General features: G+C 38.4%; 1 protein-coding gene across 2 annotated transcripts in view; it reads right to left on the minus strand.

Annotated features, from left to right (window-relative positions):
* specc1 (sperm antigen with calponin homology and coiled-coil domains 1) overlaps positions 1–24498 on the minus strand; it is a 177362-nt gene that overhangs the window by 137302 nt on the left and 15562 nt on the right. For both annotated transcript variants that reach the window (XM_055200567.2, XM_055200569.2), the window contains exons 2-3: positions 6405–6590; positions 5717–5852 (exon numbers count right to left, since the gene is read on the minus strand). In XM_055200567.2, coding sequence (XP_055056542.2) covers positions 5717–5852; positions 6405–6557 — 289 coding nt within the window. In that variant the 5' untranslated portion in view covers positions 6558–6590. The remainder of the gene's footprint in view (positions 1–5716; positions 5853–6404; positions 6591–24498) is intronic.

Raw genomic sequence — 24498 nt, forward strand, 5'->3', positions numbered from 1 at the left:
AATGCAAGTGAAACTGCAACAGTATGAAGGCTGATGTTGAGAAAAGTGCATTTGCAAACGTTTTACTATAGCTTTATAAAGTCAGCTGTCAGCATAAAATCTAAAGACTGAATGCTAGTGTTGGTCCGATAAATTGGCCGATGATGATTGCTATGCTTCTCAATGAATCAGGGTAAAAATGCTGTTACATCCAAAAGCCGGAGGGCGCAGAAACTCAATATGGGCCACAGAAGATGAACCATTTACATATGTTTTTAATATGTAAAATGATTATGTTTGATGATTGTTGCTTTTCAAATGCATGTCATAAATGACTCAAACTACAGTAACAGTGATTCTCACGAAACTAGACTTATGAGCAGTCATGAAACATTTTGATAAAAAAAGTAAATGCAAAGTAAGAGTATCAAAATAAGAAGCATACAGTTACAAACATCTCTTCATGTACTATTTTGCACATGATTTCAAATGACATCATACAAACCAATTAAGTTGTTTTTTCCACATTTAATGGGACATGTTTCATTACCGCAACATGTCCATGACTGGATTTGGGTTCGTTGACATGGAAATATTAATATTTTAAAAATAAAAAGCTTCAGTGCATATTATACTATAAACATTTACAGTAAAGAAACATGTGTATTTGGTGATCATTGGTAAATGTAGAGACAATAATAAGGAATATAAATGTGTCCAAGACCAATTTTCTCATCCTCCGCAACAATTGTCAATCATTGTTTAAGCTCTCAAGGAACTAACATTTTCAACAAAAAATGTTGGAAGGGACATAATTGACTGTGACACTCAAGATGGCTACCAGGTAAGCAGTTCTTATTTCTTTCTCCAGATAAAAGTTGAAAATTTGTTTGTCATAGTACCTAGACAACTTTTTAGTTCTCATTACCGAAACATAAGTTTGTAAATGCATATATTTAATGTAATATCATGTTGCGGTAATGATAATTTTTGATAATGATAATTTTAAAAAAAATTAAAATCTATAGGAAATATTTTTAAATCCTCTAAAAATAATGGTTAGAGTAAGTTCAGACCTTAATCTTATATGTGCAAAAAAATAGTTGGCTTCAAGGGCTTTTTAAAAAATCTGATGCTGGACACCTTCTAAGTCTGGATTTCGTGTGAATCATCCAACAGTGATTTCAGATTGATAGGGACTTCCTACTGATCAAAAGCATAGCACATCGGACAGGTATTATTAGTGTGTATAAGTATTTATTGTCCCATCCCTTCTGAATGTCTCCGTCAATATATGTGTCAAATGTAAATTTATACACACTTCCTTAAAAATGTGCTAGATTTTTCAGTTTTGGGTGAAATACCAAATAGAGGACTAAAATACTAAAGAGCGAGCGAGACCATGCCAACAATAATATACTAATTTCTTTGTATGCATATATTTAATGTAATATCATGTTGCGGTAATGATAATTTTTGATAATGATAATCTAAAAAATGTAAAATCTATAGGAAATATTTTTAAATCCTCTAAAAATAATGGTTAGAGTAAGTTCAGACCTTAATCTTATATGTGCAAAAAAAATAGTTGGCTTCAAGGGCTTTTTAAAAAATCTGATGCTGGACACCTTCTAAGTCTGGATTTCGTGTGAATCATCCAACAGTGATTTCAGATTGATAGGGACTTCCTACTGATCAAAAGCATAGCACATCGGACAGGTATTATTAGTGTGTATAGGTATTTATTGTCCCATCCCTTCTGAATGTCTCCGTCAATATATGTGTCAAATGTAAATTTATACACACTTCCTTAAAAATGTGCTAGATTTTTCAGTTTTGGGTGAAATACCAAATAGAGGACTAAAATACTAAAGAGCGAGTGAGACCCTGCCAACAATAATATACTAACTTCTTGTAAATAAAAAAACAGTAATATTTGATTCCACAGTAATACATATACAATGAAATGGTTAAAGGGTCCTGGGGAAATTATTTGGAAACAACATGCAAAGCAGTAACATCAATTCACCTGTGGCGTGCATGTTATTCAAATGTCTTGTATGAGTGAGCATTGATATATTGCAGGGAATAACAAAGTACAAAGAATTTTGCTACACCCTAATGCTGGTATTTCCCCATAATGGCAAACCCAGAGAGATCATGCGGCCATGCAGCATTCCAGTTCAAAACCTCAATCATTATTTCAGCTTCTCATCATACTAAATGGCAAGCTTATGAAAACACAAAACAATTTTAATTAGCATGCCTGCATACATGGGCCTACAGGTTTAAGACATAGCCAAGCCAGAGTTAAAAACAGCTTTGGAAAAGTGCATCTGTTCAATGTCTTTTCTGTGGGTGTTGACTATAGAAAAATTAATGATATCAGACTCCAGCGCAAACACAGAATAAAATAAATTCTTCCTTTAATGACCTTCAACGATCCTCCATTCACTGTAAGAGCACAAATACAAAAACACTCTACAAACATATGAGAACAAAGACAATCCAATCAGAGTCAGTCCAGATGCTTCTGTTTCACGTCATGTTTTTCAAATCATCTCAGCAAAACCTGGCTTTTATTCAAAGATGTAATTTCTGCTGAGAACGAAAAACAATTTCTCATTCGCATCGGAAAGTTTAAATCCAGGGAGCGATCATGCAGTTATAGAGATTTAACTGCCATCACCCAAATATATTAAAGTCTGCAAATAAGCCAACAGATGCACTAAAGCCAAACTCTACACCAAATGAAGATGATATAAGAGATACTGTATAAACGATCTCATGTCGCCCCCTAGAGACCATCAGCTGTACTCACATGAGCTGATCAGTGTTGGTTGCAAACAATTTTAAACATAACATCACAGCACCTTATCCTAGAAACGTGGTATTTGGTGATCATTGGTAAATGTAGAGACAATAAGGAATATAAATGTGTCCAAGAAAAATGTTCTCATCCTCAGCAACAATTTTCAATCATTGTTTAAGCCCTCAAGGAACTAACATATTCAAAAAAAAAAAATTGTTGGAAGGGACATAATTGACTGTGACACTCAAGATGGCTACCAGGTAAGCAGTTCTTATTTTTTCTCTCCAGATAAAAGTTGAAATTTTGTTTGTCATAGTACCTAGAAAACTTTTTAGTTCTCATTACCGAAACATGATTTTGTAAATGCATACATTTAATGTAATATCATGTTGCGGTAATGAAAAATTTTTATAATGATCATCTAAAAAATCTTAATAATTCTATAGGAAATATTTTTTAAATCCTCAAAAAATAATGGTTATAGTAAGTTCAGACCTTAATCTTATATGTGCAAAGTAGGGATGTCCCGATCCGATCACGTGATCGGAAATCGGCCCCGATCACGTGGTTTCAGACTCGATCGGAATCGGACGTTACCTGCCGATCAGGACTCGGATACATATGCAGGGTTTAAAATCCATTAAGGTCTCCCTCTGCTCCGCGTGGTGCGTGTGAACTGATGAGAAGAGAATAGGCCTGTTCGACTCCATGCAGCAACGCAACAACCGGCAGCCGGATGACGTCCAAGCTCCGCGAGAGCGATTTTAAAGCAAACTCCTCCGTATGATTTTGCGGATCACTCTCGCGGTAGTTTGACGTCACCCGGCTGTCGATTGTTGCGGCGCTGCATGAAGTCGAACAAGCCCATTGACGTGCTTTCAAATTCATTCATAGGCTTCACACTCGTGCGTGCAAGGAACCCACGACAAAACCGGGTTTTTACAGCTCATTTAAACGACGCGTTGATCGTTTTTGTCACCATGTGCTCAGACGCAGCTCCGCATCTCACTCAGAACCTCAAGAACGCGCATTTGTGCAGGATACTGTAGAGATGAGAGATAGAGAGAGAGGTAAGAATGGTGCCCACGTCGAGAAAACTTAATAGAAGTCTAGAAACAAAGTATTAAAGTACGTCTAGCCATGTCACTCATCTCATTACAATATGTTAACTAGATAACTGGATACAACTGATTGTATAGTTTAATAAAATAATGTATTTTGATTATCCAGATTAATTACGACCTAACTATACGTATTTTATAACTAACTGCTGACCAGCTTAGGGAATCTCTATGGCTAATTTATAAGATATTTTGCTGAATCAGTATGTTGTTTTTCTTGTTAATTGAGTCTTTTTGGTAGCCTATCTTATGCCTAGAATTAGTCAAGGAGGTTGATTCTTATAACATCATTCAAAGTTTGATCAATTGTTCATAATGACATGTGCAACAAATGCATATAGGGTGTCAGACTCATAGATTTGCATCATTTAAAGTTCAGGTTTTAAAGTTTGGGTCAACATGTGGCACAGCTTTAAAACCGAAACTTATAAAATCCTATCAGATGTCCAAAATGTCATTGAAACACACCAGTGGCTTTGCTGTCATCAGGATTAAACATTTTACCCCTCGAACCCTCCCTCCCAACAGAGCATCCCCACAAAACAAATCCCAATTTAACCCCTGTACATATACTATATATATTCTCATTATTTTTTAACACATCTGTAGTTATGCGCTGGCACAGAGTTAGACTCTTTTGACTCCACACAGAAACAGCAATGCGTGCAGCATGACATAAGGAACATCCTGGTTCTGTTTTTTTCGCTCTTATTTATTCTTTTTTTATGTATTATAGAAGTATCGGATCGGGACTCGGTATCGGCAGATACTCAAAATCAAATGACTCGGATTCGGACTCGAGGGCAAAAAAACCTGATCGGGACATCCCTAGTGCAAAGAATAAAAATCCCTTCAATGGATTTTTTAAAAAATCTGATGCTGGACACCTTTTAAGTCTGGATTTCGTAAGAATCACCCAGATATTTTTTACAGTAAGTCGATTATATTGCTTGAATCATATTATTTATTATACTTTGGGATGCACGATACAACTTTTCCATTACCGATCCGATACCAGAATTCTGAGTATCGGACGATCCTGATACAAGCCGATCTGATACTACGTACTTTTCTTGAACAATTTGAAATGGCATGCACGCATGCTAGAGGTGAAACGGTTTAAATTACTCACGGTTCAGTGTGTGTCACGGTTTTAGGGTCACCGTTTTAGTACGTTTTCAAAGTCTTTACAAAAATAAAAACCTAAGCAGTTTTGAACCTCAGGCAAAATCAACATTGGCAACAGATTTACATACTACGAGTTGACTGGACAGGTAATCTCACATAATCACACGTATTCAGAACCATTTCAGAACGCCTTTTTTCGCAATGAAAAGTTCATAACCGTTAACCGTGCTTAGCACATAGAGTACTGCGTCCATCCAACAGCTTACAAAGACTTTTTAAAATCATTGTGCACACGTGTGTGTGTGTTTGTGTGCGACATTTCATCCAGATCGCATCGCCAGTGCTTAAAAGGTGGGATGCATGATCTCTGAAAATGTTTTTCAAAAATCATGCACCCCACCTTTAACCCAGTTGTAAGTACCACATCCGAGTCTCCGTGAACTAAAATATCTTGCATGCATCTGTTCCGTGCTTTTATAATACGTTGTCCTTAATAGCTTGACAGTAAGAACAATCGGACCGGTACATCCCTAATTATACTGGATGTAATGCGTATCAATACCCATGCATTTGAAATACAAGTATGAAATCTAAATATGACTTGACACCTAAAAGAAAAGAAAACCGTACGTTTCAGAAGAGTTTGTGACCGTGTGCAAGTGTATTCAAGTCCTACTTGAAGCGCTGCGTGGTCTGTTGTCCGACAGCTCAGAGATGGCTCCCGTGGTGATGGTCTTCCTCAACCGAGGCACTGCAGGCACTGACCCCAGAACAGGTTTAGCCAAAGCATCATCACTGCTTGCTCGCTTTATCTACAGTACACACAGGAACATTACTAAACAATCAGTGACACGTAAACAGCTTAAAATATATTTCAGGTCCTGTAATAGCATAACAGCAAAACCTAAAAGTGGCTTTGTCTTACATTTTACACTGCTGTAAAATGTTTTTTTTTAAATGTTGTTAAATAGTATCCCTATCCTGTGTACTATAGGGACATTTGAAGGTCTTTTTACTTAGCTGTAATAGTAAAGATGTGAAGAATACAATGCAGGCTTTATAAGGAAAACAATACAGGTTAAGGTTTTAATAATAATGTTTTATTCATATGCACCTTCTTACAAGCAACCTAAGACTGATTTACAATGTGAACCGGAAAAAATCATTATCTCAATCTCTACACAATATTTAGTAATATCTCATTTACTTAATTTAGTTTCACTGCACCTTAGCGTGTGCCAATATCTTTCTTTCATTCAGTCTCTCTCTCTCTCTCTTCTGCTGCATTATGCATTTAATACACTTGAGTGTTTAGAGTACAACTTACTCTCACTCCTTTTATTTGTCTCTGTTTCTGAGCTCACCTTGCTGAGTCGCAGGTCAGAGGCGATGGTGCTGGAGGATCTGGAGGTTTTCATCCCTGAGTTGCTGGAGTGGGAACTGCTGGTGGGCAGCTTTGTAACGTTTGGGGTTCCTGTCCTGGGCAGTGCCGCTTTGGCAGTGCCCCCTTTCAACATGGTGTTCTCAGTTTTAGATTTTCACTACTTGGTCTGTGAATAAAGAGGAAGCAGAGATGGTTTGGTCAGATTAGCACAGGAAATACTTTAATACCAATAGGATAGCTGAAAAGAAACGCTTTTATAAAATTAGTAATGTGCTTATGACAAAATGTGACAGTAGCTACGTTTACATGGACACATTTTGCCTCCATCGGATTAAAATCCTTCCGATTAATAAATCCTATCATAGTGTTTACATGAACACTTAATAATGTGATCGGATTGATGTGCGTGTTTATATGACACAAGATTTACATCAGATTTGATCATTTGACATGCGCACATTGCACAAATATAGTTTCACGCTGTTTCAAGATTTGCTTTGTGCCTCACTGATTATAAAGCAGCAGCAAAAACACCCATTCACGTGTGCCCAAAAAGCGTATTTTACTTCACGCGGTGCTGCAGGGACCATTCGCGAGAGCGAGTCCAAACACACGCGTTTGTGGATCAGAGAATAAATCATGGACTGACCGGACAACGCTGTCTTGTATCACTTTATGCGGAATTGGACGGATAATAGGAACAAGATTAACAAGACAATCACTTCTTGTGAATTCCTTCAACAAAACAAACTCGAGTTATTTGCGTCACATGTCATTACGGCAATTCTACGTCATTGCACGTGTGCATATGATCTACACTGCCGTCCTGTAGGTGGCGGAAATGCACCTTTCAGTGCGTTTGCCAACCGACATTAAAAAAAAGAAAAGATGGCACATGCGCAGAGCATCCCAGTTTCAGTTATCCATCCGATCAAGTGTATACATGTCATTTTGAGCGGATTACAAACGGTATAAACCACCCCTAACAAGCGGATTAGATTTTTAATCAGATTGGCATTTTTTTGTCCGATTGAGGTGTTTACATGGAGTATTTTTATTCAGATTGATCATTTAAACGGATTACAAATGTCCATGTAAACGCAGCTACTGATTGCACTCTCATTAGAAAGCATATATATGTTTACAACTCTCATTCGTAGTTTCACACATTCCAACTCCCTTGCAAATATATGTGTACTTTGAAAATGTATAGGTGGGATATTTTTAGTCTTTTTAAATATCTTATAATGTACATTTATCAACTAGCTATCAAAAAAAGTACGCTTAGCTTGACATCCGCAGCCCAAGCTATTTGGATGGATAAGCAATTGATACTTTTCATTCACGTGATCTGTGCAGTGACCTAAAGGCCAAAAAAGTATGCTAAAGGGGCCGTCACATTAGACTTTGCAGGTCAGAGTTCACCAGATTTGAACTTTGGTACGCCCTTAATTATGCAGAACTATAAGGCTAAATATTAGGGGTGTGACAAGACACTTAATCCACGAGCCGAGACACGGGATTTTTAATTGTTTTAATGATAAAATAAATGAATGGGAAACTGAAATCACATTTTTTAAAATGTTTTAACTAATCTAGGAGTCGGACAATCCCTAACAATTATTTTGCTAATTGATAATTAAGTAATTTGATATTTTTTGGTAATAAAAATAGACCCAAGTGAGCAATAACCTTTAAAATAACATAATAATGACGATGCAATAAGAATTGGTTCAAATAAAGTATCAAAACAAGCAAAAACATTACAGAAATATGTAGTAAAACTTTGTAATAAAAACAGTATTATGTGTATTATAACAAATGCCTGCAGGGGGCGCTAATGGAGCCGCTTCTGTTACTTTCACTTTAGATGCTTACTTTTGGCCATACAACGTTTAAATCCATTTAAATCTTTAATATTTGTCCAATTCTTTACAATAAAAATTATACAGCCACTTTCATTCTTGAGCAAAAACATGCAGACTATAAATCATGTTAGGGTTTAATCTGCTGAGACACTTCACATCTGGCACTGATCAATAGAAAAACACGTGTCTCAAATGAACATTATTGGAAACCCAAACAAAAAAAGCACACTCAGTAAACGATGGAATAAAATCCATGCACTGTAAAAAGTTTAGCCAGAAATGTAACTTTATGCTGATATCAGTGGCCGTGTCTCAATAGGAAAGCTGCAATGGAAATGGAAAGTAAACTTTATAATTGTTAATACTTTGTAATAAGACAGTCTTTGTGAATGCAGTCTACCAATGCAACCTCCAAAGGATGCAGCCTTTTGTTTGAAAAACGGCCAGCATTTCACCTCCACGAGTAATCTCGCAAGATCTCGTCGCATGAGGTCTCGTCACACCCCTACTTAATATAATTTAAACGGATGAGTTACAAAAATATTCACCCGCCACAGTTGTCATGAAGGGCAAACTTGGCTATATAGACCAAAAGCACACTTTGTACCAGGCTGTAAACATTTCCTGCTGTAAAGTTGGGCATTTAAACATGGGGGTCTATGAGAATTGACTCCCTTTTGGAGCCACCCTCTATTGCAGTTTAAGTCACTTCCGTATTGGCTTCATCGGAGAGAACGGAAGGTTGCCACTCGGCAAAGATTGACAGATGGTTCAATATATTGGGAATAAATGCATTATTTAAGAAATTATATTACTAGTTTTGATAGGAAATGTCACATCTATAACCCTATACGTTACAGCCAGGTACACATAAAACGTTTGCCTTACAGACGGCCACAGAAAGCTCTGCATGCTCAGGGGCCTTATTTATAAAAGTTTGCGTAGGATTTGCGTCAGAAGTGGCGTACGGATGAAACATAGGACGTGCGTACGCACAGAAATATTCGGATTTATAAAACCGTGCGCACGCACATCCTACGCATTTTTCCCTTAATAAATCACAATCAATTCTAAATGTAGCGCAGCTTTTGCGGCTTCATGACAGGCCCATAGTTGCCCATAAATAGTCCGTGAAATGCCCACAAGTTAATATGCATTGATTGCGAAATCATGGCAAACACAGAGAGGAAATCAAAAAAACGTAACTTCACTCAATGTGAAGTAGAAATTATCGTTGGCGAGGTGGAAAAGAGGAGAAAAATGGTATTTGGAGTGCACAGTGTGGGCATTACTAATGCCAAAAAGGCACTTGAGATATCTATCTATCTATCTATCTATCTATCTATCTATCTATCTATCTATCTATCTATCTATCTATCTATCTATCTATCTATCTATCCGTCTATCTATCTGTCTATCTATCTGTCTATCTATCTGTCTCCTTAATTATCTATCTATCTGTCTATGTAATTGCATCTATATCTGCTCCGCCAGACGGACGAGAATATCAGTTTTGTACGTTATTTCGTTCTGTTAACGATATTCTTTGAGGATGAATTGAACAACATGCCAATATTATTGCAGAACATATTTCACTTTTCTTTTAGCAAATATGTGTTCATTCGAATTTTCGATTGATTTATTTTTTTGTTTCACTGCTGATCGATCAAACGGGTGTTCGTGTAGGCTGTTAATTGTAAGACTTGCTTTGTGAAGTCCTCATGTTATTTATGAGAGGCAGTGTTGTCTTTTTCACTTTCACGTGTTTCTTCCATCTGCCGACGGTGTCGCCATTTCTCATTTCACCCGTTTTTGTGCGTACGCCTGGGTAAGAGCTTGCTTAACGGACAGCACATTTTCCCGTCAAGTTTGCTTTTTATAAATAACATGTATTGCAAAGAGAGTGGCGTACGCCTTCTTTTGTGCGTACGCAACGTTTATAAATGAGGCCCCAGGTCTTTTAACATCTTTATACAACAATTCTGTACATTAAGTCCCAAAAACCTTCACAAAAAAGTCTTGCAAATTCCATAAAGGCCCACTTATAGCCTCTACTAATGCACAGAGTTACTCACAGTATATATTAGTGAACAAAACGGAGGTAATGTGAGAAGAATAGACAGATGGCCATTGACTAAAGTGCTCTTCATGACAGACAAGAGAAGAAGGTGAGGGAGTTAATGTGTTCTGCAGTGAGCTGTGAGTAGTATACCCTTGTGGTTTTCTCTCATTGATTAGCATGATGGTGGGGTGTAAGGGTACGCAGACCTAACCATTAACAATCTCTCAAAAGATGTGGAATCCTAAGTAAATGAAAAGACTCACCCAAGCAAAAAATAAACAATAAAAAACCTTATCTTTGTCCTGTTTGTGATTTTTAGCAATGTAGGGTAACAGCTACCAATTGTCGATGCAACAAACACAGCAGAAAAATGCAGCATTTTTGTCAAATCAACATATATCTTTTTGTTACTTTAACTTAAAAACTTAAGTTAGTAGGTTGAATTGACTTGCAAAAACAAGTTGTTTTAACTTCATGCTTCATTTTTTTCACAGTGGCAAATATACAGACCAAAAATACAGAGACATATGCAAGTCAGAATAAGAGAAGTATTCAAGAGAAGTATTACCCTACATATCAGTTAAGAAAGTTAAAAGCTTGTGCAACAACATACTCAGTGCTGTTAGTGAGTAGATATTATTTGTATGGGTTAGAGGTAATAAAAGGAAGCCTGTGAATGCTTATCTGATAACAGCACATTGTGCAGAACGTTTGAAGAAACGGAGTAAGGGCTCCAAACAGGACCTTCTGATGATCATATTGCAACCAGAAAGCACTAACTGCACTGACACTAAAAATGCTCCCAAGCTGTCACTGGGGCAGTACCCTTTCAAAAGGTCCTAATATCAGGGAACTACACTAACCTTTTCCACTGGTGGCACTTGCGCTACCAATCTTTTCAGTTACTGGCGCAAAATATGATTTGGTCGCATATATTTTTTTCAAGTTATATTAAGGCACTCTGGATAATAATGAACAATAATGAAACTGTATTGCATACAGATATGCTTTTTATTTTACTTGCCATCTTTTAAACCACATGCCTTCTTGTTTTCTTAAACGTTGCAGTGTTTCCCACAGATCTGAAATTTACTTGTGGTGGTAGCCGGTGAAAAGGGCAATCATTACCCACCGACAAATAATGGTCTACTATACATGTGACGAAGAACTAATAATGTGTGACACAACACAATACTTTGATTTATTGAAAATTAATATTCATTTCATATTATATTTTATTAATCTAACCACCCCAAACTTTCTTTGCCATTAACAAAGCTGACACTGTTTGTCAAAGCACCACGAAAACACTTACTGTTTTTGCACTGATATATGAAGCAATTAGACCCCTTTTATCAAACTCAATATAATACAATACGATGTATAGTATATTAATAGACAGTGCAGGTCTATAGATTATAAATGTGACTGATGTTATGACTGATGTTATAATGGTAATAATTTCTATTAGATAGGCACTATTACTGCTTCTGCTCTATCTTTCTATTTGTCTCTTGCCGATTTAAAAGTCTACTTGCTGTCCCGGTGACAGACTTTACATTGCTTTGCTCGTTCAGTGCAATGGGCTTGACATTAGCATTGCTTTTTTGCTACAATCTCTGTGTAAACTTAATATGGATATGGTTTTAGAAAAGATATGGTTTATTAATAATAAGATTATTAAAAAAATGTGAGAAAGAAAATGCAGCGCGTTGTCGTAACAAGAACCATCGCCATAGAAACCGGAGGCACGCTGAAACTGCACTCGAGCTTTAGCGCGGTAGCGCTCATGGCCTTTTTTTTGCGATCGACTCGGGTTATAAACACAATATTAATCAGACTTGGGACCCAAAGTAATTAAACTAGGACCTAACCGGACCCGACAGACCATTTAAAATATAAACCCGGAACCATACGGGTCCCGCGTCCTCAGTGAAGAAAGACCTCTGCTCAAGTTCAGAAACATGGAAGACACTGCGCTTGCTTCTCATCGCACCAAATTCATTGAGAAACAGAGAGCACGCGAACGCACACTCATAGGGAGAGACACAACGTGCTTTCACGCAAAATGAAGCCAACGTGTTGAAGGCTCAGAGCACGTTATAAAACGTATTCTTAAAATCCACAATTCTGTTTTAATAAATGCTCATAGTAAATCATAGCATATTGTCTAAAACATTAGGTAGCACATTTGCGACCCATTAAAAATTAGGGTCGCAACGGCAGTTCAAAAGGTCGCATATGCGACCATTTTGGTCGCAGTGTAGTTCCCTGTAATATGTACTATTTTAGGTACTGATAATGTATGTGTAACTTTGGTACCATATGTATCTTTGAGGTATGAATATTTACCATTGAGGAACTAATATGCAACCCAATATATACCTCTGAGGGACTAATATGCAATCTTTAGGTGTAATGGTGTACCTTTTAAAAGGGTACAGGCCTAGTGACAGATAGGGAGCATTTTTTTCTTACAGTGTCTAATATGATCCATGAAGATCCATTTATTAGAAAAGTAGCGTATATTGTAAAACTGATAATTGTGCAGTGGCGGCTCGTGATTGCTCATCCGAGGGGCGCTAATTATAAATAGTTGTCCGGAGTATCATGTGTGTTGCTTGCGTTTTCAAAATATGTGTTTGTTGCGTCATGTGAAGCATGTGCATCACGTGTTTTGTCAAAATAAGTGCCTGCTGCATACGCATCAAAACCGTTTATGATAAAAGAGACGCTCACCTTCACAAAATACACGCAAGACACTCCCTTAACACTAAACTCTGATTACGCATGAGATTATACGAGTATCAGGCAAATGCAAGTGTCTCTTTAACATAAACCCTTTAGACGCATCTGCATCAAGCACTTATTTTGACAAGCCACGTGATCCACACAGGATCTCTTGATGTACATAACACATATTTTGAAAAAAGGAACCAAACACATGACGGGCTACATACATGTTGTTGCATTAGTTATGGCATTATATTTAAATATATTTGTATCACAAATAAAATGTTGCTGTTAAAACAACCAGATCAGCAGTTTGCTGCATACGAGAGGTTAGCATGCTTCGCTCCAATAGACTGAATAGACAGACTGTGACATTGGCAGAGAACATGTAGTTATGTGAAGATAACCTTTAGTCTACAAAAACAGGTCAGTTACTCAAGATACTGTCCCATATAAAGCAACCCAATTTGAAATCCAGTCAGAAAAAAGACCAATATTACATAATTTCAAATAGAAAAACTTACAAAAAAGACTAATTTCACACATAATAAGCTAAGATCTAGGATGAAAATGTCATCTTAGACACAATGTCTGATTCTAAATTGAAATCTTTTCCCTATCTTTTCAGTTCTGGCAGGTCACGTCAGTCAAACTCACATCATCTGACATTCAGCTGATGTCAACCAATCGAGATGGTATACGTAATCGGCCTCATCTATTTAAATACCCTATCCTATTCATAGTTGCATCAGCATGGGTCTCACTGAATCCTTGGTGTTTCCAAGCTGATGACAAAGCACATGAACGTGGTTTGTTGCCGGGGTCAAGAAGCATGCGTAGTTTAAGTCAAGCCCTCAAAATTAAAAACGTAAGTTTTTTTTGTTTTTCACAAAACATGCTACACATGTATACATAGCTTGAGGCACAAGATGCTAAAACAAAAATATGAAATGTGAGGCACTGGCCAAAAAAATACCAGTAAAGCACAACATGCTACGGTTACCATGGGTTCACACCAGCTGCATTTGAGGCGTCAAATTCGCGTCTACCGCGTCTAGTTTGCCGCTTGAACATTTTGAGTTTACTTGCTTCATTCATTTGAAATTCTTGTCATTGAGACATTCACGTGGAAAATCGAGTCATAGGAGGGTCTTCTGTGACTCCGCTCGCTTCCTGTAATCACGTCACAACTAAAGCAAGTTCCTGATTGGTTAACGCGGCACGTTTTTCCGCCATAGTTAAAATTTTTCAACTCGCTCAATTCCCGCCAGAATCCAGTTTACCGTGCCGCGCTAAACGCCTCATTCGCGCCGCGAGACCTTAATGCTTCGTACACACCAAACGCGGGGTATCGCGTTACTCGCTCTAGATTACTGCGTGTCATGCGAATTTTTCGTTCGAGTTGAATATTTTCAACCTATTAGGCCCCGCCAATATTGCGTCATTCGCATCACCCCACGTGAGGAAGCATCTGATCGCGTCTTTGCATTGACTTTGAACATAACATTGAAATCACTCGCGTTTGACGCCGACTGGTCTGAATGCAGCATGAGAATGCTAAAGCTATCTATATAAATGTACATCAGCATCTCATACTTCATCCCCCTAAAACACTTCTATAAAAAAATAAACTGGTAAACCTCATTTATTGAGTGATTAGTGGACTGTTGTAAAGCTTAGTCTAATAATTCATCCTGCTTGTCTGTAAAAATCTTCTAAACTTTGCATGCTAAATGTACCTTTAAGCTGTTTTTTGCCAGAAATGAATTCCTCCTCCTTACAATGTGAGGATGATGATGTGTAACCAACTTCCTGTTAGTGAACCAGAAGGAAGAGAGAGAGGAAGCTCATAATGACTCAAGAGTTTCATATACAGTGACGTTTGGACTCAAACAACATCAAAACAGCTTCAAAGATTGTATTGGGGAAAATTTTAGAAAAGACTAAATGTATTAATTTATGTAAAAAATAAACTTTTCACCAAATGATTCCAGTTTGTTTTGTAAAAAAAAAAGGATTTGAAAAAAACGTTTTTCATTTGAAAATGGATTTATAACAGGGGTTAGGCAGACATAAATCCATATAATTGTGTGTCTCTGTACTTTCATATCCTTGTTGGCAGTTTATTTCTCAGGGACTAGTCATATTTAGGCAGGGTTGGTTTAGGAGGATGTAGAAGCTAAATATCAGGCGGCTTCATCACATCCTCTTAACATTTTTTTCGGCCTCAGCTAGGCTTAAAATAATCATCAGCATTTCAACAGAAGGGGACGTGAAAAAATGCCACAAAAGCCCAGTTCTCTAAACGCAATAAAGACACGAAACTAAGAACCAAAACCTTGAGATTTAGGGGCTTTGTTTTTTTCCCTACATTACCACACGCACACACAAATACATAAGTACATAAGTCTTCTTGTTATGTCATCAGTACCAATGTGGTAAAGCCAATAATTTTGAAACGTGATTAGCACCACGTTTCACCCAGGGTTATGAAACCCTGCTTCAGCACAGCATTAGCACCGCTCTCGCAAGGTTAACCCTACATTGCAATGCCAAACATGCACAGTAAACAGTTCACTGACATGACAGATATATTTTTCTCACTGATGTGGAAGTCAGAGAAAAGCAGTTATTTAAACTGCATGCTGTATCTATCCAGTCATCATATGGCTCCTCAATGCGGCTGCAGTTAGAGACCATTTTTACGCAGTGAAAGCATTTTTATAACCCGTGGCTGATGAGCGACGTGTAGATTTGCATTTCTCTCTTTGCCTTTACAGAAATATGTGTATTTTCTATGAGGACGCGGTCCGGTCCTAACAGCGCTACCCGTCTTCACATCCCCATCAAACAGCGTATACAACACATATCTATCGCGGACAAATGCATACTCATGTCAAAGTTTATTATTTGCATGCGTTTTAAAGTTTTGAGCGTTTAAACTTTCATTTTCCTAACAGCTGCTCTCGTCTGCATACACCCGCCGCGCGCACACACAGCAGCCTGTCATCAGCATAGATATGTATAAAGGCTAGATGGCTCAAGGCGGAGTCCCTAACGGCATCACCGGGCGGCCATCTTACGACAGGGCGCTCGCTCACTTGTAGCATTGAGTTTAATGGTGCAGGTACTTTTAAATGACCATAACTTGCTCAATTTTCTACCGATTTTCAAACGGTTTGGGTTTTTACAAACGTTATTAACGTGGCTATAATTCTGGATGCTTTAACATGTTTCATGAATTTATTTTTTATTTTTAGTATAGGTATGCAGTGTCATAGGTACATCTTTGACGTTTATAACAAACCAAACCGTTTGAAAATTGGTAAAAAATTACGCAAGTTATGGTCATTTAAAAGTACCTGCATCATTAAAACTCAATGCTACGAGTGAGCGAGCGCCCTGTCGTAAGATGGCCGCCAAAATGCGGACGTTGCACTCAATTGGCCAGCAGCGCGGACGAGCCATCTAGCCTTTATACATATCTATGGTCATCAGTGCACGTGAACAGAGCGATATCTCTGTCAAGTCTTAAAGCTGCAGTAACCTAATTCATCTCTCAAATAAATCACTCTCTGCTCTTCACTAAAGAACTGTTGTACTTCATACAAATGCGTGCATATTTAATTCATACAGTAAAGACTGTGAAGTGTTTTATTTTCATTCGTTTTTACAGACATAAGCCTTTTTAAAGGCATATTAAATTTCTCTTTGCAGAAGAAATATTTGTTGTGCTAATTTATTTGATTCTATATTAAAACAATAATGTACCTAATTACTGCAAGTTATATAACAAAGGCAACATCTGTGGTATTACTTTATCTAGAAAAAATGTTAAAAGTTACACTCATCAAAGAGCTTGCATATCAGCTTGAAAAATCGGCATTGGTATCGGCCGATCATGAAGACAACAAATCGGTGATCGGTATCGGCCTGCAAAAATCCTGATCGGAGCATCCCTAATTATCTCAGTTTAATAGTTGATACGCTTTATCTACAATTTAAACTAAGGTAATTAACACTTCTTTATTTTGATTGTATAGTTGATACGCTTTAGCTACAATTTGAACTAAGGCATTTTACTTCCTTATTTTGATTGTTATCAAAAATAACCTACTCTAGAGGAACTCTGTTGTTATTGATTATATGAGGAAGTCTACAATATTTAAGTTTGGGCCACAAACGCTGTTTATGTTGTTGCCGCTGTCTATAGGGAGGAAATAATTGATTGCCTGTAGATCATAACTGCATACTTTCTGGTCTTACTAAGTAACCTGTTGTTGACAGTAAATAAATAATACTGTAATGACATTTAAAGTAGATTTTCTATGCAACACAATACAATTGCAACCTGTTTTACTGACCAACCTGAAATAGAAGCATTAGCTTATTAGGTCATACAGGTTTGGTCCAACATAATGGAAAGTCACATAAATAAAGACAGAAGCTCTTGTGACCTACTTCTTTAGTGACAGTGAGTATTGGAAACCTAATTTTTTCCCAGACGAGTAGTGTTAAAACCACATGCTATTTAGAGGGTCATTTTTATACGCTGTGGTTCCCAAAAATGTTCCTGAAGTTCCCGCAACACAACAGATTTTGAGTGCCTGGCTGTATGAATAACTTAACAGCTTAAAGCGGAAGTCCACCCTAAAACAACATTATGCTCCAACACTATATTCATATTAACAACAACATGATAATAACTTTCAACGTAGTATGTTTACCGTAGTTACACAAAACAAGCAACAACTAAGCCGAATTATGTTTTAGATATTTTTACCATTTCACAGTACCTGACTCTGTGGAAAAACTGGACAGAAAACAGTAATTGAAATCATCCTGGCGAAAGTGCTGGCTGCATATTCAAATTTTCGAGTAATCTATTATAGAGCCCGACCGATATATCGGCAGGCCGATATGATCGGCCGATATTAGGCATTTTCCAAACTATTGGTATCGGCATTCATAATGGCCGATAAATGAATATTTAAAAAAAAAAAACGGACGAAACAGCCTTCAACCATGTCATGAGTGTTGCCGTTGTATAGTTTGTCCACCAGAGGGCACTCTACAACCTCCCTGTTGGAAACACTTGTGTATAACGAGTCACACATCCTGCAACCTGCTGATCCAGCCAGAGTCGGGCAGAACAATGTTTAAGGGGGCGTGCACACCAACGCTTTTACGCCCGTGGCCGGCGCATGTTTTCAATTCATTTCAATGGAAACTCTGCGTTTTTCAAATAAGCCAGCAGCTAGCGGTTTTTTCCGCACTGAAAACCGGCGCAGGGAGTTGAGAAATGTTCAACTTTGGAAGAAAAGATCCGCTCGTCAATGTCAGTTCTCACGCGGCCGTCCAATCACAGTGGAGGTGGGGCGGGACAAGTATCACAGCAACCAACCGTCTCACAGCTGACGTATCAGAGCTACCAAAGCGCTTAGCTGAAGAAAGCTGGCACTCAGCTGAAAAACAGCTGGCATTCGGCGTCCTCAAGGCGTTTTCAGCCGCGTTTAAAAGTTTTGGTGTGTCCAGCCCCTAAGTGAGTTCATGGTGAGTTGGTCACGAGACATGCATTGCTTGAATAACAATTTAAAAAACATCCCAATCAGTTCTCTTAACTCAAATAAGCATGACAAAATTTGTGACTATCATGTCCAGTTTTGCTGCTGTTAAATAAGCTGAGAGTGAAGCGGAATTACCTAGTAAAATCATATTTTAGTTAAAACTCATAAATAATCACAAATAACTAATGTTAGGGAAATCCGTTAATGTTTTGTTGCACGTTTCTGGGAAAAAAAATATTGGCAGATATATCGGAATATCAGATTTTAAAAACCAACAAACATTTGTATCGGTATCGGCCTTCAAAATCCTTTATCGGTTGGGCTCTAATCTATTAGTGGTGTGTCAACAGAGGGTCGTGTTGATGTAAACAATAAAAACTCCCGGTTGTCCTTACTTCCACATACTGCACAGGTTCTAGTCATCTGTTATCGAGGGTTTAGGTGATTTCCCCTTCAGAGACAGTAAAAGCGGAGTTACTCTTTGGTTGGGTTCGTCTGCCGGCTAACTTTAAGTTGACTTGAGTTGATTTGAGAGCAGGTTGAGTGGTAAAAGAAGTTATTAGGCTTGTTTAACTTCATGCGGCGTTGCAAGAATCGGCAGCCGGATGACGTCAAAGTAGCGCGAGAGCGATTCACGAAATCATACGGAGGAGTTTCCTTTAAATCGCTCTCGCGGAACCTTGACGTCATCCGGCAGTGGTTAATGGGTGGAGCTAATGACTCAGTTTCGCGCAGTGCATTCTGGTTAATTGAGTCCATCAAAGGCCGTTACGAAAATTCCGCTTCAACACACTATCAATCTAATAATAAATAATAAATCTCGTGTAAAATGCAAAATGGACATAAATTACCTGTGATAACAGGCTAAAATATCTAGGGTTCAATTCCACTTTAAGTAAGACACTTCAAGACCGGAAAACAAGGACACAGTGTTGGGATCATCTGCTATAAATCACCCACATAAGCAATAAGGCTGTAAATTGGCAATAATCTCAAGATACGGTACGTATCGCGTTACATGCCGTAGAAATATGTTGCGATACATAGCGGTACTGTAAAATTGGACGATATGTTGGAAAATGTCCTATTGTGGGAATATAACAGGATATAATTTAACGAAAGCTGTCATTGAGAACACACCACCATATGCAAACCGTAGCAAAAAATTTTTTTAGCGCACCCCTATGCTAGTACTTCCTGTCACTGTTGAAGTTCAGAGATAAGAAGAATGATATCAAAACAACTGTCATGAATCTAATCTAATTTTTAAATATTTAAAAAAGCTTTCTTTTTGAGAACCAATACAGTGTTATCTGACAAAATATCACGATAATACATTGGTAGTTTCTTACATCCCCTAATAGCAACATGTACATTTTACATCAAAAGCAACTTCAAGTTCATTCAAGGTATCGCAAAACCTTTGCGTTGCTAACGCTCTATCAACTGAGTTACAGGAGCACTGTAGTATAAACTCTCTTGCCAAAAAAGTTCATTCATTTGCATTAACTACTTTTTAATGCTTTATCAACAATATCAACAACTTTAAACAGCTTTAAAGTTAAAGACACACACTGGAAAAAGCAGTCTGATTTGACACAGATGCTTTTATCCAATGAGACTTACAGTGCATTACAAGGTAAACGTTTTTATCAGTATGTGTGTTTTCTCGGTTCAAACCCAATACCTTTTTCTCTTTTAACGCCATAATGCTCTACAACAGAGGTATATAGGAGCAGACTTAAGTCTGTGAGCTAAATTGTGATCATAGTTGTTTTCGGTATGACCTAGCTTAAAACATGGCCAACATGAAAGGGTTCCTCTGTGCAAGCGTTTGGAATATTTGAATAAAAGGCTGTGACAAAGGCTTTTCAAACTTTCCTGCATTTAAACGTGGTTTTTCCATATTTTTTCTTCTTGTGGTTGGCCGATCATAAGCCATCACCGATGCCAGACAGAGAGAATGACAGCCCTAGAAAAATAGGGACTTTAATACTTTATAATACTGTCTTTGTTTTGTGTGTGTGGGTGACGGTCAAAGTTAAAAGGCAGAAGTTTGTGGTCATCAGTGAAATGAAAGCTGAGTGGCCACGCCTCTATCTCTGAATCTTTGCTAATGAGCGAGACATTTAAAGAGGCCTTTATGAGATGCCAAATCCTGTTTTACACCCAAGAAAGAGATTTTAAACGTGATTAAGACCAGATCTGCATGCCTGTAGCACAGGAGCATGCAAGGAAATTAGCAGGCATTTTGAATGGTGTCAGATGGCCCACAGCGTGATGCTTTCAGTGGATATTTTATAAAAAAGCTTCCATGAGGTGGACTAAAAGGAAGAAACATTTAAAGCAAAGTGGGGGAAATTCAGAAATACTGTACATTTGGCCATTTGTAGATGAGACAAATGTGGAATTGCTTCATTATACACCAATCTGAAGAAAATTATTCAAGACATAAACAACGTAGAATTCTTGTTATAGACAAGAAAAACATAAATTCCAATACCAAACATAGAATGAAGAAAATATGGACGTAGTGTCCATGATGTCACCCATACATTTGTGAAGAGCTTTTTTGAAACCAATAGTTGGCAGAGCCTGTAATTGCTATCTTGGCAGCCCGTCACCGCACATGACTTGCGGATAACCAATAATGGGCAAAGAGCTGGGACATGGGTTGAGCTGAAGTGCCTGGTTGCTGAAACCACGCCCGCCTCACCTCTCACTTAAGTGACCACATCCTTAATTATGCAGAATTTTTATGCTGCGTTCACACCAGCCACGGTAGAGGCGTCAAGCATGACTCATTTCAATGTTAAGTTAATGTGAAGACACGTTGACACACGTCTGGAGGACTCGCGGCGCGAATGAGGCATTTAGCGTGGCGCAGTAAACGCGATTCCACCTCATTTGCGTGTCTAGTTCGTGCAAATGTCGCAAATTTAGCGTTGCCGCGGCAAACGCGCAAGTTAAAAAATTTGAGCTTTGGCGGAAAAATGCATCGCGTTAACCAATCACGAGCTAGCTCTAGTAGTGACTAATTACAGGATGCGAGCAGAGTCGCAGAAGCCCGTCCCATGACACGAATTTCCGCGCAAATAAAGCGAGTAAACTCAAAATGTTCAAGCGGCAAACTAGACAAATTTGATGCCTCAAACGTGGCTGGTGTGAACCCACAGTTAGTCTCGTAGGATTGCTTTGCACAGGATAATGTTAGCAGTCTGCTCATACCTTCATTATGTACAAACATTGTAAATGGATGCAGAGAGAAGTCACATGCTAAAGCAACAGAACATACAGTGCTAATAATGCAGAGGAGGTTAGGCCTATAGCCAGTACAAACTGTCTCTCTAATATCACCACCTGTTCCGTGATGGGAAAGAGATAGAAAGGGAAAATGAGTTTGTGGACTGCAACTAACAGAAATGCTTGTTTCTAAATTTATATTATGCACTGATAGAGATGTAGGAAGTAATAACTGTGGCAGAATTACAGGAAATGAAGATTTTATCTAGATTGACATTGACAAGGCTTGGCTCTGTTGTTTAACTTACTGATGAAAACCCATCATACCATTAATATTTGTTCATATACCCTCCTGAAATGCATACATTGCAACAGTGATCAAGGCACATACATAAATAATGATAGCAACTAGTTTATTCATCCATTTTTCATTCAAACAGCGCATGATTTCCTTCATCAAAGGAATTCAATTGTGATCTTTTTCTTACAGATACTGAACTACTACAACAAAGACAAATAAATCAAGGGTAGGCTAGGCCAATCCCAGAGTAAACACTGTACTATCCGCCTGCATTTACTGCCTTTTCGCCAAAGAACAATGAGGCCAACACCTACCATTTAAAAAACAGTAGCTCCCTCCTATATATTAACAAGTTTTAAAAGCATAAAGCAGAAGAAGGGGCATGTGTAGAAGGGCTGTTTACTCACAAAATTTAGATGAGCCAGGGCAACAAGGCACCTACACAACAGACAGACAAAAGGATCTCTTTATGTTCTACACTAAAGCTGCGTGCACACTGCCAACGATTACCAATGGCAGAGTGTTGCTAGTGGTTTATTTTAATGGAAGTCATTCATTTTAATGGAAGCTTAGCTACTTCCGGTGACACGAGCTACAGTGACCATTGGCGACAGGAAGTGGAGGTGTCTATAGGTGTGACAAAGTAGAGAAAAGTTCAACTTTTTGCAAATGAAAAGCAAATTTTGGGCGCGACTACCAAAGGGCGAGAAGTAGTGGAGTTCTAATTCTCCGTTATTTGTCAGTTATTGCTGTGGATGGTTACTAATTTAATCATTATCTTGAAAGAGATGGGTGACAAACGGCGCCAAAGTCGCTGGCGGTATGCGCCCAGCTTAGAGTCCCGTTCGACTTTCTCGCTGTGTGTCGCCCGTCTCTTTTTAACGAGGTCATTAGGAGGCTCATTGTCGCTCTGCCATTGCTAGTTGCTTGCGATCTGAACAGGGCTTAAGTCATAGCTAGTCTTCAGAAACAAACAAATTGTGTCTTTATTCCAATTAACATATCATGTCATTTTAATTACTGCATCCTAGATCAAAGTACAGTATGCTATACAGGGGCGGCTCGTGACTGCTCATTCGAGGGGCGCAAATTCAAAATATGTGTTCGGGTTGTCATGTGTTTTGCTTGTGTTTTCAAAATATGTGTTTGTTGCGTCATATGAACCATGTGTGTGGGTGCGCACACCTGCATGCGCGTATATGCACACGCATTGATGCATATAGGATTATATATAATGCATAAATACATTTTAAAATATAAGTATACGTTTCTTAACAAACGTGCATGTTCACAGGTGCTGGTTTCTTTTTCCACCGGTGGTTGCGCGTCACAACGTCAAGCAATGCTTACGTTACTTAGCAACGACAGATGCTCTGGAGCGCCTACGCGCTTAAAAGCAGCGTGGTCATGTTTTCTGTGTGGTTTTAGACACGAAATGTGAAGCAAATGAGCACATGTGCTTGGATTTTCGAGCCCAGGCCTGGAGCACCCCTGGGATTGGCATCTATGGGCGCTTTTCAATTGCATAGTACTCCGCGGTTTGGTTTGGTTTGGGTCGGGTCAGCTCACCTCACTTTGGCGTGGTTAGCTATTCCATCGAGTTTGGTATTACTTCGCAGTGGGAGGTGTGTCGTTATACTTGAGCTGCCTACTGCTGTGACATCATACAAGTGAGAGCGTTGTTGTACATTCACATACATTTATTATTTCTCAGTCCGCCACAAAATAAAAATTGGCCACCATAAATAGATGTTTGCACATCGCGTTTATCACTAACGTTACCTCTGTCTCATATGACAGTTTTTGTACCAACACCCGTGGCTTCAGCAGTTGACACACTCCGCTGAGCCTCATTGAAGTTGCATTTAAGCATATAATGCTAATGTTCCGCCACAAACTGCAAGTTTGGAAAAAACTGGTATGGTGTCCATGATTCTCAACCTGTGGATGTTTTTCATGGCTAAAAGGAAGTTTGGGAACTTACAGCAGAGCACAGATGACAACATGTTTGCTCGAGCGCAAGCTAGCACTAGGGTAAAGCTAATCTTTTACATTATAGCGATGCCGCTGGTATTGATAATTATCTCAGTCCAATCTGGGATCTACTTTGTTTTCGCATCACGTTTTTGGTATCAGCTCGGGTTGCTTGGAATCCCAACCCAGGTGGTGCGAAAAAAAGTATCAGGTACTACGTACTGCACCCAATGGAAAAGCTCTTAAAGGTAAGCTGACCCGACCCAAACTAAACCAAACTGTGGGGTACTATGCAATGGAAAAGCGCCATATGTGCGTGCTGTAGC

The sequence above is a fragment of the Misgurnus anguillicaudatus genome, chromosome 22 (genome assembly GCF_027580225.2).
Source record: "Misgurnus anguillicaudatus chromosome 22, ASM2758022v2, whole genome shotgun sequence".
Taxonomy (NCBI): domain Eukaryota; kingdom Metazoa; phylum Chordata; class Actinopteri; order Cypriniformes; family Cobitidae; genus Misgurnus; species Misgurnus anguillicaudatus.